This window comes from Notolabrus celidotus, chromosome 5, assembly GCF_009762535.1.
Source record: "Notolabrus celidotus isolate fNotCel1 chromosome 5, fNotCel1.pri, whole genome shotgun sequence".
NCBI classification, from domain to species: Eukaryota; Metazoa; Chordata; class Actinopteri; order Labriformes; family Labridae; genus Notolabrus; species Notolabrus celidotus.
This window is the reverse complement of record NC_048276.1, coordinates 660,370-677,080: the sequence shown is the minus strand read 5'-3', so window position 1 is coordinate 677,080 and position 16,711 is coordinate 660,370. Positions and strand designations below refer to the sequence as shown.

General features: G+C 41.1%; 1 protein-coding gene across 2 annotated transcripts in view; it reads right to left on the bottom strand.

Annotated features, from left to right (window-relative positions):
- Nucleotides 1–16,711, bottom strand: part of acsl6 (acyl-CoA synthetase long chain family member 6) — a 63,932-nt gene that overhangs the window by 8,703 nt on the left and 38,518 nt on the right. For both annotated transcript variants that reach the window (XM_034682814.1, XM_034682815.1), the window contains 4 exons: nt 13,010–13,083; nt 12,797–12,874; nt 1,767–1,901; nt 392–526 (listed from right to left, as the gene is read on the bottom strand). In XM_034682814.1, the coding sequence (XP_034538705.1) occupies nt 392–526; nt 1,767–1,901; nt 12,797–12,874; nt 13,010–13,083 (422 nt within the window). The remainder of the gene's footprint in view (nt 1–391; nt 527–1,766; nt 1,902–12,796; nt 12,875–13,009; nt 13,084–16,711) is intronic.

Here is a 16,711-nt window from a genome sequence, read left to right as displayed (position 1 = left end):
ATTATTATTATTATTATTATTATTTATAGTGTCAGTCAGCTGGAAACATCAGGACCGGTGAGACCTGCAGGAGTGGAAGGCCCTCTCTGTGGTTCAGCTAGAACCAGACAGTCTGGATTCAGAGGCTGAGAGGAGGACTCTTCTTGCTACCATGTATCTGTTGCATGTTTCTTATCTAACATTTCTCACAGAGGCTTTAAAGGGACATTTCAGTTTTTTTGATCCTGGTTTTTATGTCATTAATAATTGTGCTAGCAACAATGGATGCCGCTCAGTTCAGTCCCTTTGATGAGAAACAGCTCACACTAGGCTGATGAAGGCCCATCTGAAGCGTGATCACTCTGCTGTTCATTGTTTTGAAAGTACATTGAGATGCTCGTGTTACATTTACCTGAATCTTACTGAAGAAGATTTTGTCCCAGATGCTGTCACTGCGAATGATCCCACTGCTGACCTCGGCACCTTTTCTCTTGGCGGCAAAGTTCAGCAGCCAACGTTTCAGCGGGCTGTTGGCCTGACTGAAGATCTGCAGGAGAGACAAGAGGAACCATTTAAAGCTTTATTAACAAAGAGCTTCTTCTCAAAGACACAAAGGGGCTTCATGTGGTTCAATGAAACATTACAGGACTCAAATAAAGAAACAAGATCAGGAGAGAGGAAACAGAAATCCTTCTTCTGACCTACAAAGCTCTTAATGGTCAGACACCTTCGTAGCTTAAAGGGCTCACAGTGTCCTATTACCCCTCTAGAACTCTACGCTCCCAACATGCAGGCCTGCTCATCGTACCTAAAGCCTCTAAAAGTAGTATGGGAGGTAGAGCCTTCAGTTATCAGGCCCCTCTCCTTTGGAATCATCTACCAGTCAGGGTCCGGGAGGCAGACCCCCTCTCTACTTTTAAGAGCAGGCTTCAAACTTTCCTTTTTGATAAAGCTTATAGTTAGAGCTGGATCAGGCTTGGACCAGGTCTTAGTTCTGCTGCTATAGGCTTAGACTGACACACTGGGATCCTGTCTTTCCCTCTCTCTCCTCTCTCTGCCTGTCTCTCACTTTAACTCTTCCTGTCCCATTAAAGTTACTAACCATAGACCTTTCTGGAGTCCCTGAGCTCCCTTGTCTCGTAGGTTCCTCTGGATCTCTGCTGCTGTGGACGTGCCAGACTCCAGCTGCTACAACTACTACTATCCGTCTCCCCACTATCATCTCTCTCTCTCTTCATCTCCCTCTATCCCTCTCTCCAACACGGTCTCAGCAGATGTGTGTCTAACATGAGTCTGGTCCTGCTGGAGGTTTCTGCCTGTTAAAGGAAGTTTGTCCTTGCCACTGTAACTCCTGTAACTCCTAAACTCCTAGAGTCTTGACATAACATTTGTTGGTGATCCTGTATGGATGAAGATTGATTGATTTATTGAAAGCGGCGCACCCAGCCTTACAATGAATCTTCTCTCATGACTCTCTGTAACAGCTCTGGAACTATTTACAGGTTATGCAACGGGCTTTTCTGAGGAAACAAGAGTTAGTCATAAACTTAACCCTTCAATTACCGGGACAGTGCTGCACAGTAAATATCTTCACATGACTCATGAAAGCTGCAAGAAACTAATTAAGAACAGTCTAAGCAACAAATCCCTGATGCACAGTATGTGTCAGCTTCCTCTGATTTTCTGGAGAATCTCACAACAAACCAGACAGTGTAAACTGCTTCAAAGGTAGAGTAAATAATTCAATCGGTTCTCTGGAAATCGAGTGACAAAATCTTTGATCTCACCTTGTCATACATGCGATTGAGCAGTCGAGGCACCACAGGGAAGATGGTCGGCCGCAGGGCCTTCATGTCGTCTGGGAGCAGACGGATATCGCCCTGATAGAACCCGATCCGGCCGCCATGACAGTACACCACAGACTGCAGACACAGAGAGAGAGAGAGAGGGGATTACACTGTTAGCTGTTCTGTCTTATAAACAGAAAAACCTGAACACTGTGGAAAAGGCCCGAGCCCCATGTTCAGAGGCTCTCTCTTCAGCTGTCCTATTAAATAAAAGCAAAATGCACAAAAACATATAACTTAAAATAAATATATAAAAAAGTAGTTAATAAATTAATTAATAAAAAGAAGAATAACTACAAAAATATAATAATTACATTAAAATAGTTATTGTTATTATTAACAATAATAAAAAGTGCAATAATAAAAACAACTATAGTAATAATAATAACTATTATTATTATTAGTTTTATGATAATAATAATAATAATAAGAAGAAGAAGAAGAAGAAGAAGAAGAAGAAGAAGAAGAAGAAGAAGAAGAAGAAGAAGAAGAAGAAGAAGAAGAAGAAGAAGAAGAAGAAGAAGAAGAAGAAGAAGAAGAAGAAGAAGAAGAAGAAGAAGAAGAAGAAGAAGAAGAAGAAGAAGAAGAAGAAGAAGAAGAAGAAGAAGAAGAAGAAGAAGAAGAAGAAGAAGAAGAAGAAGAAGAAGAAGAAGAAAAAGAAGAGGAAGAAGAGGAAGAAGAGGAAGAAGAAGACCAACAATAAAAATAAAATAATTATTGTTATTATTAACAATAATAAAAAGTGTAATGATTAAAAAAAAACAACTATAATAATAATACTTATTATTCGTTTTTTGATGATACTAATAATACTAATAATAAAGATTATTATGATTATTATTATCATTATTAGTTTTATGATAGTATTAATATTAATAATAATAATAATAAGAAGAAGAAGAAGAAGAAGAAGACCAACAACAATAATAATAATAATTATAATATTAAAATAACTATTGTTATTATTAACAATAATAAAAAGTTTAATAATTAAAACAACAACTATAATTCTGATTATAATTATAATTATTATTAGTTTTATGATAATAATAATAATAATAAATAATAATAATAATAATAATAATAATATTATTATTATTATTATTAATAATAATAACAATAATAATAATATGTTTACGTCTTTTGGGGATAATCTAATATTTGCTATACTTTGTGAGTATTCTATCATAGTATCCATGCTGTAACATCATTTCTTCATGTCTCAATCTTAATCTGATGTAATTCCAGCAGTAGAATAAAAAATGCAGTGAGAATTGACTCAACCTCAGAGCGGCACTGAAGTCATGCATGATGTAACAGAAACATATTAAAGCCAGGTGAATGATTTTTGACTCATGTTTGTGTTTGTTTTTTGAACCGTATGAACTTCCTGTGAGACTAGCATCAGGTCCCTCTACATATCCAGACACAGATCTCGTGTGTTTACGCTCACACAGGAGAGGAAGTGTGACAGGTTCTCAGGGGAATCAACTTGAATCAGCAGAGGAGGAAGAAGAGATGATTCATTAATCAGCTGTCATGATTGAAACTACAACTACTCCTTTTTAATAACCTCAGGATCCCACTCACACCGCAGGGAGAGGGAGATACAGTATGAGTGCTGATCACAGGTCTGACTCACTTCAGAACACAAAGACAACATTAGATGATTGGAGGATCTGTTGCATCAGACAGGTTGTTGGGGTGTCTTTAAAGACCATGTATGGACTGAGAATTAACTCATCACATGTCTTCTTGCTGTAAAGAAGTTAACCTTATTCGTCCCCTTCCTGTTTCCGGAGCTCTTTGAGGTCACAGTATAAGCCCCGCCCTCTTTCCACCCCTTTGATTGACACATATTTTTAGACATATGGTGTGCACACATATCTGTGTGTGAAACCTCCTAAATATGTTTTGACTGTATCAGAGACCTGATGTGTTGCTCTGCTGGGGAAGCTAGGTGGTTTCCTGCGTCTGGGTCTCACGGCCCTGAAAGAGCTGCTGCTGCTGCTGCAGGCAAACAGACACGGCTGGTTTGACCTGATGCAACCCGTGTGGCATCAAAGTAAACACATGGCAGAAAACATCCAGACACCAAATGATGCAATAGATAAATAAACATCACCTAAGACCAACAGGATCTATTCTGGAGGGCATACAGTCATTTACAGAGAAAAGGATGGACTAAAGTCAGACCTGAACCGTGGTGAAGGTCTTAAAGTGAGCACCAGGAGTGCTTTAAGTGACACGGTTTGAACACAACCGCTGTCTGCTTCAACTGTTCCCGCAGTCTGTTTATGAGCAGGTGGTGAAAATGTGAACGCAAACCTTCTGACGGGAAGCAGAAAATACCCAGAAGTTACAGAAAAACTGAAAGAGACAAAAAGAGACTCAAATGTGGTCTAATACGCTTCCAGCATGCAGGCCTGCTCATCGTAGTCCCTAAAAGTAGTATGGGAGGTAGAGCCTTCAGTTATCAGGCCCCTCTCCTTTGGAATCATCTACCAGTCAGGGTCCAGGAGGCAGACACCCTCTCTACTTTTAAGAGTAGGCTTCAAACTTTCCTTTTTGATAAAGCTTATAGTTAGAGCTGGATCAGGCTTGGACCAGGTCTTAGTTATGCTGCTATAGGCTTAGACTGACACACTGGGATCCTGTCTTTCCCTCTCTCTCCTCTCTCTGCCTGTCTCTCACTTTAACTCTTCCTGTCCCATTAAAGTTACTAACCATAGACCTTTCTGGAGTCCCTGAGCTCCCTTGTCTCGTAGGTTCCTCTGGATCTCTGCTGTAGATTATTTTCTTTCTTTCTTTCTTTCTTTCTTTCTTTCTTTCTTTCTTTCTTTCTTTCTTTCTTTCTTTCTTTCTTTCTTTCTTCCTTTACTTCTTTCTTTCTTTCTTTCTTCCTATCTTCCTTCACTTCTTTCCTTTCTTTCTCTCTCTCTCTTTGTTGTTTCCATGTTTCTTCATCCTTCATGTCTCCTTTTCTCATCCCATTCTTTCCTTCTGTCTTTCCTTCCCCATCTATTCTCCTCTTTTTCTTTCTTCTGTTCTCCCTCTCTTCTCTCTTTTCTTAGACCTTTCTGGAGTCCCTGAGCTCCCTTGTCTCGTAGGTTCCTCTGGATCTCTGCTGCTGTGGATGTGCCAGACTCCAGCTGCTACAACTACTACTATCCGTCTCCCCACTATCATCTCTCTCTCTCTTCATCTCCCTCTATCCCTCTCTCCAACACGGTCTCAGCAGATGTGTGTCTAACATGAGTCTGGTCCTGCTGGAGGTTTCTGCCTGTTAAAGGAAGTTTGTCCTTGCCACTGTAACTTGCTAAATGCTGCAAAGTGCTCTGCTCATGGTGGATTAAGATGAGATCAGACTGAGTCCTGTCTGGAAGATGGGACTGGATCTGATCCAGTCTTGATGTTGGGTCTTTGTTAATAATAGAACATAGAGTATGGTCTAGACCTTGTCTGTTTGGAAAGAGTCTGAGGAGAACCCAGCACTGTAACATCATTCAGAGTAACCCACCATCAGAGTCTACAGGGGGATGCTGAGGAGGAGGTGTGGTTGAACGTTTGCACGCAGCAGTAAAGCCGGGCGGAGGCAGAGACAGGAAGCTTAAACAGACCGCCAAATGAGAGGATGTTTGGTCAGCTGATAAGGAGGATGAAGTGTCTGTAGGAATCCATGCAGCTCCTGTCACCTGCCCTGCACTAGCTTGCAGGTGATGACCTCTGAGCGCTGAATTCAAATCAGTGTGTCACACACAGACGGACACACGAGGTCACAGAGGAGAGGAAACTCCACAAAAACAGGAAAGGTTGGGCGCAACTTCAGATTATCAACTGCAGAGTGGATGTTTCCTTTGTGTTATTTATTTGGTGTGTCTCTGAGGAGCACTGAGGAGCTGAGGGTCCCTCAAACTATCTGAGGAAACCATTACAAATGATTTCATGCTTAGAAGTGGACTTCACTGAGCTTGTGTGTAATTTCCTCTTTCTCAGTGGAAAACCGGGGAAAGTCCTCCAAACCTCGGGGCACTTCATCATCCTTCACTTCTCTTAGTTTCAGTTGGGAAGAGAAACCTGGAACATGTTGATACCTGGCTTCTTGAGAAAGGAGCCACAGTCGATATAATCACAGGCACAGAATCAACTCTGTGGATTTGAACTCAATTTAAGGTGTTATAACCTGTAACTCAGATTATTTAGACAAAGTCAAAAAGCTGAAACTGGTTTTAGTTTCAGGAACTTCACTGAACTTGAAAAACATTTTGGAGAGGCGGCGTTTGTCACACCATGTTATACCTCCTGTCTCCTACTCTCAAAAGGACGTACTATCTGGTGTTGGTTCATCAAAAACAACCCAGTACGTCCATGTTTTCTTTGCTTAGGTGACATATCATCATGTTGAAAACACTCTGAGCTCAAGGTAAGACTACTTAGACAAGTATTAGACAAGCCCGGACTCTGACCACCTTTAAGTCCAGACTAAAAACGTTCCTCTTTCACGCTGCTTACACTCTCTAATGGATGCAAACACATTTTTAAACCTTAGTTTATTTTCCTTTAATTACACATTTTTAACATTTTCCAAAAACTTTTCTTTTAATTTCTTTTAACAACAACTTTCTTTCATTCTTGATCTTATATTTTAAAATATTTTATGTGTTAATGCTAATGTTTGTTTAATGTCATATATTTAAAACTGATATTTTAAAATGTAATGTCATATTTTAAATTAGATATTTTACAATTTAATGTCATATTTTAAATGATTTATTTTACAATTTAATGTCATATTTTAAATCTAATTTTTTTCTAATTTATTGAAATATTTTGAATTGAACATTTTTCAGTTTATTGTCATATTTTAAATTGGATGTTGTTGGGGTGGGGTGCACACTGCGGGGATGTCAGGAGGTCTGAGCCAGCTTTGGGCTGTGACTGGACACAGGAAGTGTTATGGTCCTGATTTGTTGTGTGATTTGCCCTAACCCTCTCTCTCTCTCTGCCTGCAGGTTGCATGGGTAGGGGCGGGGCCGGTCTCCTCAGCAGTGAGGCTCATCAGGCACACCTGTCCCTGATCTGCTCATCAGCACTGGCTTCTTAAGCCACCACCAAACACTCCTCCAGTGCCAGATTATTCCTCTAGCCGCATGCTCCATGTCCCGTTGTAGCCTTGCTCCTGAGGAGATTCAAGCCACGCTTTTCTGTTTACTTATCTCGAGTTGTTTCCAGAGGATTGATTCCTAGTTTTTGTTTGTGAGTTTTTGATAGAACCTTTTTCCCCTTTTGGGTGATTTTGTGTTACTCCTAGTTTTGTACTTTTTCTCAGTTGTTTTTACCCGCAAGGCGCTTTTTGTTGAACCTTGGTTTTTGCTTAATAAAAGGTGACATATCATGCAAAATTGACTTTTTAATGGTTCTTTACCTGAAATATGTGTCCCTGTCTACAAACCCCCCGAGAATGAAAAAAATCCATTCTGCCCCTGTTCTGATTTCTCCACCTTTCTGTAAATGTGTGTGAAACCAGCCGTTTCAGACTTCCGTGTTTTTGTTACGTAACAACAATATCCGGTCTGTCACGGAGTCAGAGCTCGGAGCTTGTTCAGCCCATAGACTGTATAAAATAATACTGAATCCCTCCTCCGTTTTTCATTACCTGCACACGTGTGCTAACAAGGAGCTTAGGAGGGAGGCATGCTAGTTGTAGGCTGTCTTAATAAACACAAAGGTCGGTTTGACTCCCCACGTCTGCAGATTTGAAGATATAGTGGATGATTTTTATTTGTCATGGATAAGTGCTAGCGCTAATTAGCATAGCCACATAGCTATATGTTCGTAGCTGTAGCTGTAGCTGTAGCTGTAGCTGTAGCTGTAGCTGTAGCTGTAGCTGTAGCTGTAGCTGTAGCTGTAGCTGTAGCTGTAGCTGTAGCTGTGTACCAAGACACACGTCGACATACTGACAAATAAAACAACAAGAAACACAGAATCTGTGACCAATCCTTCATAAAAGGTCCTGCTGCCTTTCTGGTAGAGGTCGGTTTTACTCCCCACGTCTGCAGATTTGAAGATCTAGTGGATGATTTTTATTTATCATGGATAAGTGCTAGTGCTAGTTAGCATAGCCACATAGCTACATGTTCGTAGCTGTGTACCAAGACACACGTCTACATACTGACAAATAAAACAACAAGAAACACTAAATCTGTGACCAATCGTTCAGAAAGGTCCTGCTACAGGCGCCTCTCCGTCAGGATCAGATTCTGGATCAGATTCAGAGGGTTGAAGTAACGTGATCTCTGAGCAGCCGTGTATATTCAGCCAACATGTAAACATTAGATCAACGTGCTGGAGAGCCGAGGCACATCCACTTCCTGAGGGGGCGTGGTCAGAGGGAAAACAGACTGTTCTGAGGAGGACTGAAGAAGAGGGATTTTTCAGGCATGCCAAAATCTGATTTCAAAGTGTTTTTTTTGAGCATAAACTTTAAAGACATGTTTTGGGGACCTCTTAGACCAATATATATTGATGAAAAAAGCGTGATATGTCCCCTTTAATAAATACTTTTTCCCTGTACTCTGCATTTGGGTCCTAGTCCTTTGCTCAAGCCGTAACAGGAAGGACTCAATGTGTGAGTCTTAACCCTTGGGAAGACGTTCTAAGATGAGCTGATAATTAAAGGGTCATTTCAGTTAAGACGGCGGGACAGTAAGACTCTGGAAGTCACGGACTTCAGAGCAGTGAGGGGGGGCTGATTATTTAGAATGATCCCTCCCAATTAAAAACAGACCCAGAACTAGAGAGAGACAGAGCACTTTGAATTGCTCTTTGTATGAATGGTGCTTTATAAATAAACTCGCCTACTTAGGCAGACGCCGCACATTTCTGGAGCAGAGACCTGATTTCTGGTGAACATGCACCACAAAGCCTCCGGAGGGGAAGGCCAGGAGTGCTGCTGGATGAATGGGATTACTCACGGCTCTGCCTTCTGAGTAAAAATGAAACTTAAAAAGTCTGGGAACTTTTTCACAGCAGCACAGTTCCCTCTTTGAGAAGTCCAGACACCGTGAGGACAATATAAGCATGCTTTGGTTAGAGTCAGACTCCACTGACTATTTGGACAGGACCACGACCTCCTGGGCTCCTGGGCTCCGTGGTAGAGTGGTAGAGTGTGTGGTCTCCAAACCATAGGTAAGGGTTCACATGCCAAAGTGTTCTCTGAAACTTTGAAACCAGTGTGAATATGGTGTGAATGGGTGCTTTGAGTGCTCAGAGATTTAGATGAAGTTTTATAAAAACACATTCCAGTTAAACATTTAACCTCGATCTCCAAGAGCCTCTTTACCGAGCTCTCTGTCGCCAAGTTACACAAGTGGTCACGCAGCACTTCTTCTCCCTGAAGCTCTCAACAGTCAGTCTTTTTTAAGATCCTCTGGATGATTGAACTTTCTCTCATTCAATTACATTTTACCAAACAATGATATTAAAACATTTAAAGGACTGGGGTCATAGCAGCAGTTCAAAAGTGTGTGATAAGTCTCTCCTCGGTGCAGACTCTGCTGCTGTGTTGTTGACTTAACAGACCCCTCCCCCCCACCCCTTCAATGATTTTGATTAGTTAGTAATAGAGAAGTGATCCTCACGCTCACAGCGGTGTTCCTAAAGTTGAACTATTTCCTGTTGAGAGTGCTGAGAGAGCAAAGAGAGAAATAGTTGAAGCTGACGGTGTTTTTTAAGCTTTGGATGCTGAGCACTGAAAAAGGATGAACTGTGTTGTTTTAGAGAGAAAGCACAGAAAACGTTGTTATGAGACGTTCACACCAAACATGAACGAGTGAACAACATGTAAAGATGCTAGATCTTTTCAGGAGATGTATGCATGAAAAATCTGAACTCCAGTGAATCATGGTGCCGTATGATGTGACCTACAGACCGGTGGAGGTTCCTTCATCTGGACTATCTGGGACACATTGATTGTATCTCTGAGCAGCTTCCCTGAACTCTGTGACTCTACCTGTCTTTATGGGATCAGGAATAAACAGGAGCTCACTGTGAGGACAGAGAGGGAGGAGGACTATCTGATAAGATGTGGAAACCTTTGTCTGTCACTTGATTGCAGCTATCAGTCGTACTAGGAAGTTAGCTCCGCCCCCTTTAGCATTCAATGTAGACGAGCTCAAGCTTGTTTGATGACAACAGACTGGAGCAGCGTTGGGCGCTCACGTACACAAGATTTTGACGCACAAATTAAAGCTGCAGTTGGTAAAATTGGGGTAAATAAACTGTATTTATTTTGTGCTGTGACTCACAAATAAGTCATAACCCTCATCAACAGCCGTCAATAAATGAGGTGTTTTGAGATTACGGCGTGATCTCTGTGTTTTCCTACGCCTCTGGATCCAGCAGTCTATAAATTCCAATCGCTCCCGTCAGCTCCGACCAATCAGAGCCACTCTCCTGATTGGTCCTCCTACATCATCCTGATTGACCGTGCACTACGATCTGTTTGTGGGTGGGGCTTACAGGAGCAGAGAGAGGGGTGTAGTTGGAGGGGAATCTGGTGTGGTGGGGTCGTGTTGACGTTTGAAATCTCTCCCTGAACTGATGTTTACTCCAGGACTGACTACAGCAGCTTTAAACGAGTAAACATGAAACATATTTGCGTTTGTATTCACACTAATGAAGCGATGAGTGGACACAGGCCCTTAAAGCCTCCTCTTAACCCTCCTGTTACCCTCAAATTTACTAACATCTTTCATCCTTGGGGTCAATTAGACCCCAGCAATTTAACCCTCCAGAAACTGATTGTTACCTTTATGTGTCAGGTACTTTATGTTTCTTTGTTGACTACCTATATAGCCTTTTAAATAAAATATATTTCAACCATAAATTCAATATTTAACATCTCTAAATTAATGGCTAGCATAATTTTTTTGGCTTCATATTTCATGACTTTTCCTAATTTAACCCTAGAACACTATCGCCGGGTGATTTTCACCCGAGCAAACACATTTACATGATTTTCATTGTGTTGCGTTTGTCTGAGTGTCATGGGTCCCTGGGTAGTTCAGCATCGTCTATGACCACACCTCATGCTGGTCACTGGGGGAGAAGACGCCGCCCTCAGATTGATGGAATGGCCTTTCACCCACTCGAAAAGTGCCAGTTTTTGTTTCTCTCTCCTGCAGCTGTTTGTGTGTCAAGGAGACTGCGCCTTCACCAGGGGAGTCTCAAATGTCCCAGGAATGGGTGGACCGGATGCCAAGTTTCCAGTTTCATCATTTTAGTTTTTTTACCCTCAAATTCCAAAATTTTCAGTAATTTTGGAGCATTTTTATACGGTCCCTCCATGACACAGTTTTTTTTAATTTTTTTTAGACATGGCACAGTTTAAAGTTAAATGTATTCATGTATTGTCATATTTTTATATATTTTGATGACAAGTACTTTTTATTGGGTATAATATATCGGGTAAAAAACACCCGGCGTTAGTGTTGGTATTACTAATTTTAGCAATAGTGTTCTAGGGTTAATGGGGACAACTGTGAAAATATAAATCTAAAATGTTGATATGTTCCAATTTCCTGGAAAAAAAAATGAACACGTCTGTGTTCCTTGGGGTCAATTTGACCCCAGGCTGTTTTAGCTGTAATAACATCAGAAATATCAACATTTTACATTTGTTTTGGTTGTTTTGGATGATATTGAGGTCACTATAACCAAGGCAGACACCCTCTCTACTTTTAAGATCAGGCTTCAAACTTTCCTTTTTGATAAAGCTTATAGTTAGAGCTGGATCAGGCTTGAACCAGGTCTTAGTTATGCTGCTATAGGCTTAGACTGACACACTGGGATCCTGTCTTCCCCTCTCTCTCCTCTCTCTGCCTGTCTCTCACTTTAACTCTTCCTGTCCCATTAAAGTTACTAACCATAGACCTTTCTGGAGTCCCTGAGCTCCCTTGTCTCGTAGGTTCCTCTGAGCTGCCGTAGACGTCCTTCTGCTGCGGACGTTCTGGACTCCAGCGGCAACAGCTTCTACTGCTCGTCTCATCACTATCACCTCTCTCTCTTATTCTCCTCTATCCCTCTTTCAAGACCCAACTCTGTCTCAGCAGATGTGTGTCTAACATGAGTCTGGTCCTGCTGGAGGTTTCTGCCTGTTAAAGGAAGTTGGTCCTCTCCGCTGTAACTAGCTAAATACTGTGAGGTGTAATGCTCATGGTGGATTCAGGTGGGATCAGACTGAGTCTTACCCTGTCTTGGTGTTGGGTCTCTGTTCATAATTTAACATAGAGTGGTCTAGACCTGCTCTGTTTGTAAAAGCGTCTTGAGAAAATGTTTGTTGTGATTTGGCGCTGTACAAATAAAGATTGATTGATTGATTGAAGGACACTTCTGCATGTGACTGCAGGAGCTGGGATCGAACTGCCAACCTTTAGATTGAGATATAATATTTCCAGCATGTCTCTAAAGACATTCAGTGATGAGTCCTGTGTCAGACGTGTTGATAACATAGAAAAGAGGCAGGGCCGACGAGAGCATGACAAACTCACAGCAGTTTGATGTTCTGTTTTACAAATAAAGTCCTTCTGAAGGCTTTAAAAAAGGATCCTAATAATTCAAGTTCTTCTTTTTAAAACGGATGAGTTCCACATGAAGAGAGTTTATGTGTTTCCTCTTACTTCAATGTGTGTCTGTGTTTGGGAATGATGCAACAGTACATCAGTGGGTGTTGGACTCAGCCATCACATTCCTCCTCAGAGTTGGAAAACGAAACTTAAGGAAATGGAAAGCGAGAACAGATCCTCCCTCCCTTCCTCCCTCACTCCCTCCCTCCCTCCTTGCTTCCCTCCCACACACCAAATAATCTCAACGCCCACCCTCAGAGTCATGCAGATCCTTCCTCTGCTCCCACTCACAAACACATAACGATCACATTCCTGTTGTCACAGATCCCAGATCAGTTTATTTACCTCAATCAGTCTCTCAAACATGTGAGCCAGCGGCAGGAAGGAGATGAGGCAATCGTCTTGGTTGGGGAAAATGACTTTCTGCACAGAGACAAACAGAGGATAAAGAAATCAGGTGACATTAAAAAGATCAGGGGCCTCATATGAACAGAAGAAACACATCTCAGTAACTGGGGGGGATTGTCCCAAGATAAGAGAGGAGAGAGGGGAACTTACATCTGTGACTTTGAGGAAGCCTGAGAAATCTGCCACCACGTTCCCATGGCTGAGCATGACTCCTTTTGGGTTTCCTGCAAACACACAGACAGAGAGACAACACACTGAGACTCCCCCTCACCTGTCAGAGAATCACACCGAGCTTCCCAGAAACACAATCAGAAGATGGTGACAGAGACGTCTTCTACCTGGTATTTCATTATTCATTCAGTCTAGACTGATTCATAATTCAACCGATGTTCGCCCCAGCTTTATCTTCTTTCTTATTTCAAAAGATTCAGACGAGCAGTGATGAACGGACATATACATTTTATTTTACCCCTCTAGAACACTACGCTCCCAACATGCAGGCCTGCTCATCGTACCTAAAGTCTCTAAAAGTAGTATGGGAGGTAGAGCCTTCATTTATCAGGCCCCTCTCCTTTGGAATCATCTACCAGTCAGGGTCCGGGAGGCAGACACCCTCTCTACTTTTAAGAGTCTGCTTCAAACTTTCCTTTTTGATAAAGCTTATAGTTAGAGCTGGATCAGGCTTGGACCAGGTCTTAGTTATGCTGCTATAGGCTTAGACTGACACACTGGGATCCTGTCTTTCCCTCTCTCTCCTCTCTCTGCCTGTCTCTCACTTTAACTCTTCCTGTCCCATTAAAGTTACTAACCATAGACCTTTCTGGAGTCCCTGAGCTCCCTTGTCTCGTAGGTTCCTCTGGATCTCTGCTGTAGATTCCTTTTTTGGGGTCTGTTATTCATCCTTTCTTTCTTTCTTTTTTTCTTTCTTTCCATGTTTCTTCATCCTTTATGTCTCCTTTTCTCACCCCCTCCTTTCCTTCTGTCATTCCTTCACCATTTATTCTCCTCTTTTTCTTTCTTCTGGTCTCCCTCTCTTCTCTCTTTTCTTAGACCTTTCTGGAGTCCCTGAGCTCCCTTGTCTCGTAGGTTCCTCTGGATCTCTGCTGCTGTGGACGTGGTCCAGACTCCAGCTGCTACAACTACTACTATCCGTCTCCCCACTATCATCTCTCTCTCTCTCTCTTCATCTCCCTCTATCCCTCTCTCCAACACGGTCTCAGCAGATGTGTGTCTAACATGAGTCTGGTCCTGCTGGAGGTTTCTGCCTGTTAAAGGAAGTTTGTCCTTGCCACTGTAACTTGCTAAATGCTGCAAAGTGCTCTGCTCATGGTGGATTAAGATGAGATCAGACTGAGTCCTGTCTGGAAGATGGGACTGGATCTGATGTGGTCTTGATGTTGGGTCTTTGTTAATGATAGAAATGAGAGTCTGAGGAGAACATTTATTGGGATTTAGTGCTAGTTTCAGATCAACACATATTTTAAAACATCCAAAGGAAGTTTGTCTTACGGAAGCCCTAAAAGGACATGATTAAATATAAATAAAATGTATTTAATCATGTCCTTTTAGGGCTTCAGTACTAAACATAAAAGGAGCATATTTATATATATGGTGACCAAGCATATTCAGGTAATAGGAAAGAAGACATTTATTCTAAAGGTTGAAGCTCAAAAACACAAAAACAAGCTTTGTTCTCTGGATTATATAAAATAAATGATTATCACAAGAAAAATAAGTTGAAATCTCAAGATAACAGAGAAAATAATGATCTTTTTAGGGAGCCTTTTTAACATCTGGCAAGGGACTATGGATGTAAACTAGCCTTTCGCCTAACTGGCATATTTACAGAAGTGTTCATTTATATTCTTGGTCCTTTTAAATAAAAAAATAAAATAAACATATTTAATTATGTCCTTTTAGGGCTTCCGTACCTTTCATTACTTATCAGCTGTAATAATTCAATCCTCCTTTGTGAAGACTGTTTCTCTCCTCTTCAGAAAAGTATTTCATGTATTAAATATTTGATATTTGCAAATAGAGAGAAAGAAATTACGCCAAAAAATCCCTGAACAAGCCTGCTTTGTGAAAGTTTGCATAACAGGCTGAGAAATCAACAACACTTTTCACAGTTACTGTAATCCCAGTGGTGACCTTTTTAAAACACACAAATAGTATTGTGAAGCAATGACTCTTGAATAAATCGTTCCTCTTTTCTGACATGTCACCTGACTCACTCAGCAGTGAGCGACCCGGCGCTGAGTTCAGACCCGAGCTGAGTGTTGCAACAAAGACGGAGGAAATTCTCAGGAAATGCTCAGCTATTTGTGGAAATGACCTGAGGAAGGCTGCGTGTTCTGCTCACAGCCAGCAGGTGGCGGTGTTCCTGGGGACTGTGAGTGTGCTGAGCGGCCTGTAAACTGACACCAGTGTGTCCTGACTTGCCCTCGCTGCTGTACCCTGTCCTGTCAGAGACTGAGGCGGCTGCTGCTGTGAGATAAGACTTCCTGGTTAGCAGCTGTGCGTCCTCTCTCACATTAACGTGCTGCCCAGTGAAGAGTTCAGCCAAATGAAGAGGGTCCTGCCTTCTTGTTAGATTCAGATATTAACTTTAATGCTCATTTCAAAAAGGTTGTGAGAACTTCATGTTATCATCTTGGAACATAAAGTCAGACTTTTTTTCTTTCTCCAGGGAAAAACCCTGAGATTCCAAATCAAGCTTTTACCACAAACCATCCTGATTATTGTCCTGAGAGCTTTCATTTTCAGAATGAGTTATCCCAGTTTGAAGTTGGAAAACTGCCTGAGCCTTACCTCAGACTGTCAGACAGACAGACTGAGCCCACTGAGTCACACAGACCACCATAAGGAAAGCAAAAGGGGCAACTCAGAGAGTGAAGCCAACACCTCAGAGTTGATTATGTTTGTGTTTCAGATCAGCAGTCTTTAAAATAAAGGTTCATGTGCAGTAAGTGCTTCATGTTGCTTACAGCAGCATTGAGAGAATAGAATCACTGCTCTGACCTGGAGAGGAACGCAGCGTCTGCAGGTTAACCCGTTCAACTTGTTGAACTAATGATGAAGCATAAATGTGAGATCAGAGTAATGTTGGACGTCAGACCTCTGCAGCAGTTTTTAATGAACTCACAGAGTCTGTGTTTTATAAACTGTGAATGCACAAACAACAAAGAGAGAAAGTTCTGCCATGAGTCACACCGCTGTTAGACCGGCCCTGAAGGGAAGCAGTATCAGGTCAGTGAACTTTGTGTACAACAGGCTCCAGCTGCAGATTGAATGATGTCAGGGAGGAAAGCTTTGTCAGAGGTGTATTTGATCCCTTGTTATTCTGAGGCACACTCATCAGGCACCCTGCTGGCTTGGCCCAGAGAAATATGGGTCATTTTTTAAACATGATCTTTCACAAGAAGCTGTAAAACAATAGGAAAGAAGAAATGAAGAGTTCATTTGCAAAAACAGATAACTCACTTTTGAAAAATTAAAAAAATGTTTCAGGAAACATATTTTTATCTAATACTAGCTTTAAGAATTATCAATCAATTGAAGTTTGGTGGCTTTGACTAAGTCAAAATGACATTACTAATAAGAGGTATGTTAAATATGTAACTTTATTAAAAATATATATTACAAAGAAATATGTTTTTTGAACATTTCATATTTAAATTTCATGTTTTTAGACACCAAGTGAAGCATACAAATATAAATAAAATATATGATGATGATTATCCTCATTATTATTATTATTGTTATTAATATTATTATTAGTATTCATATTATTATTATTATATTTTACTTATTATTATTAAACTATTATTATAATTATTATAATTATCATTA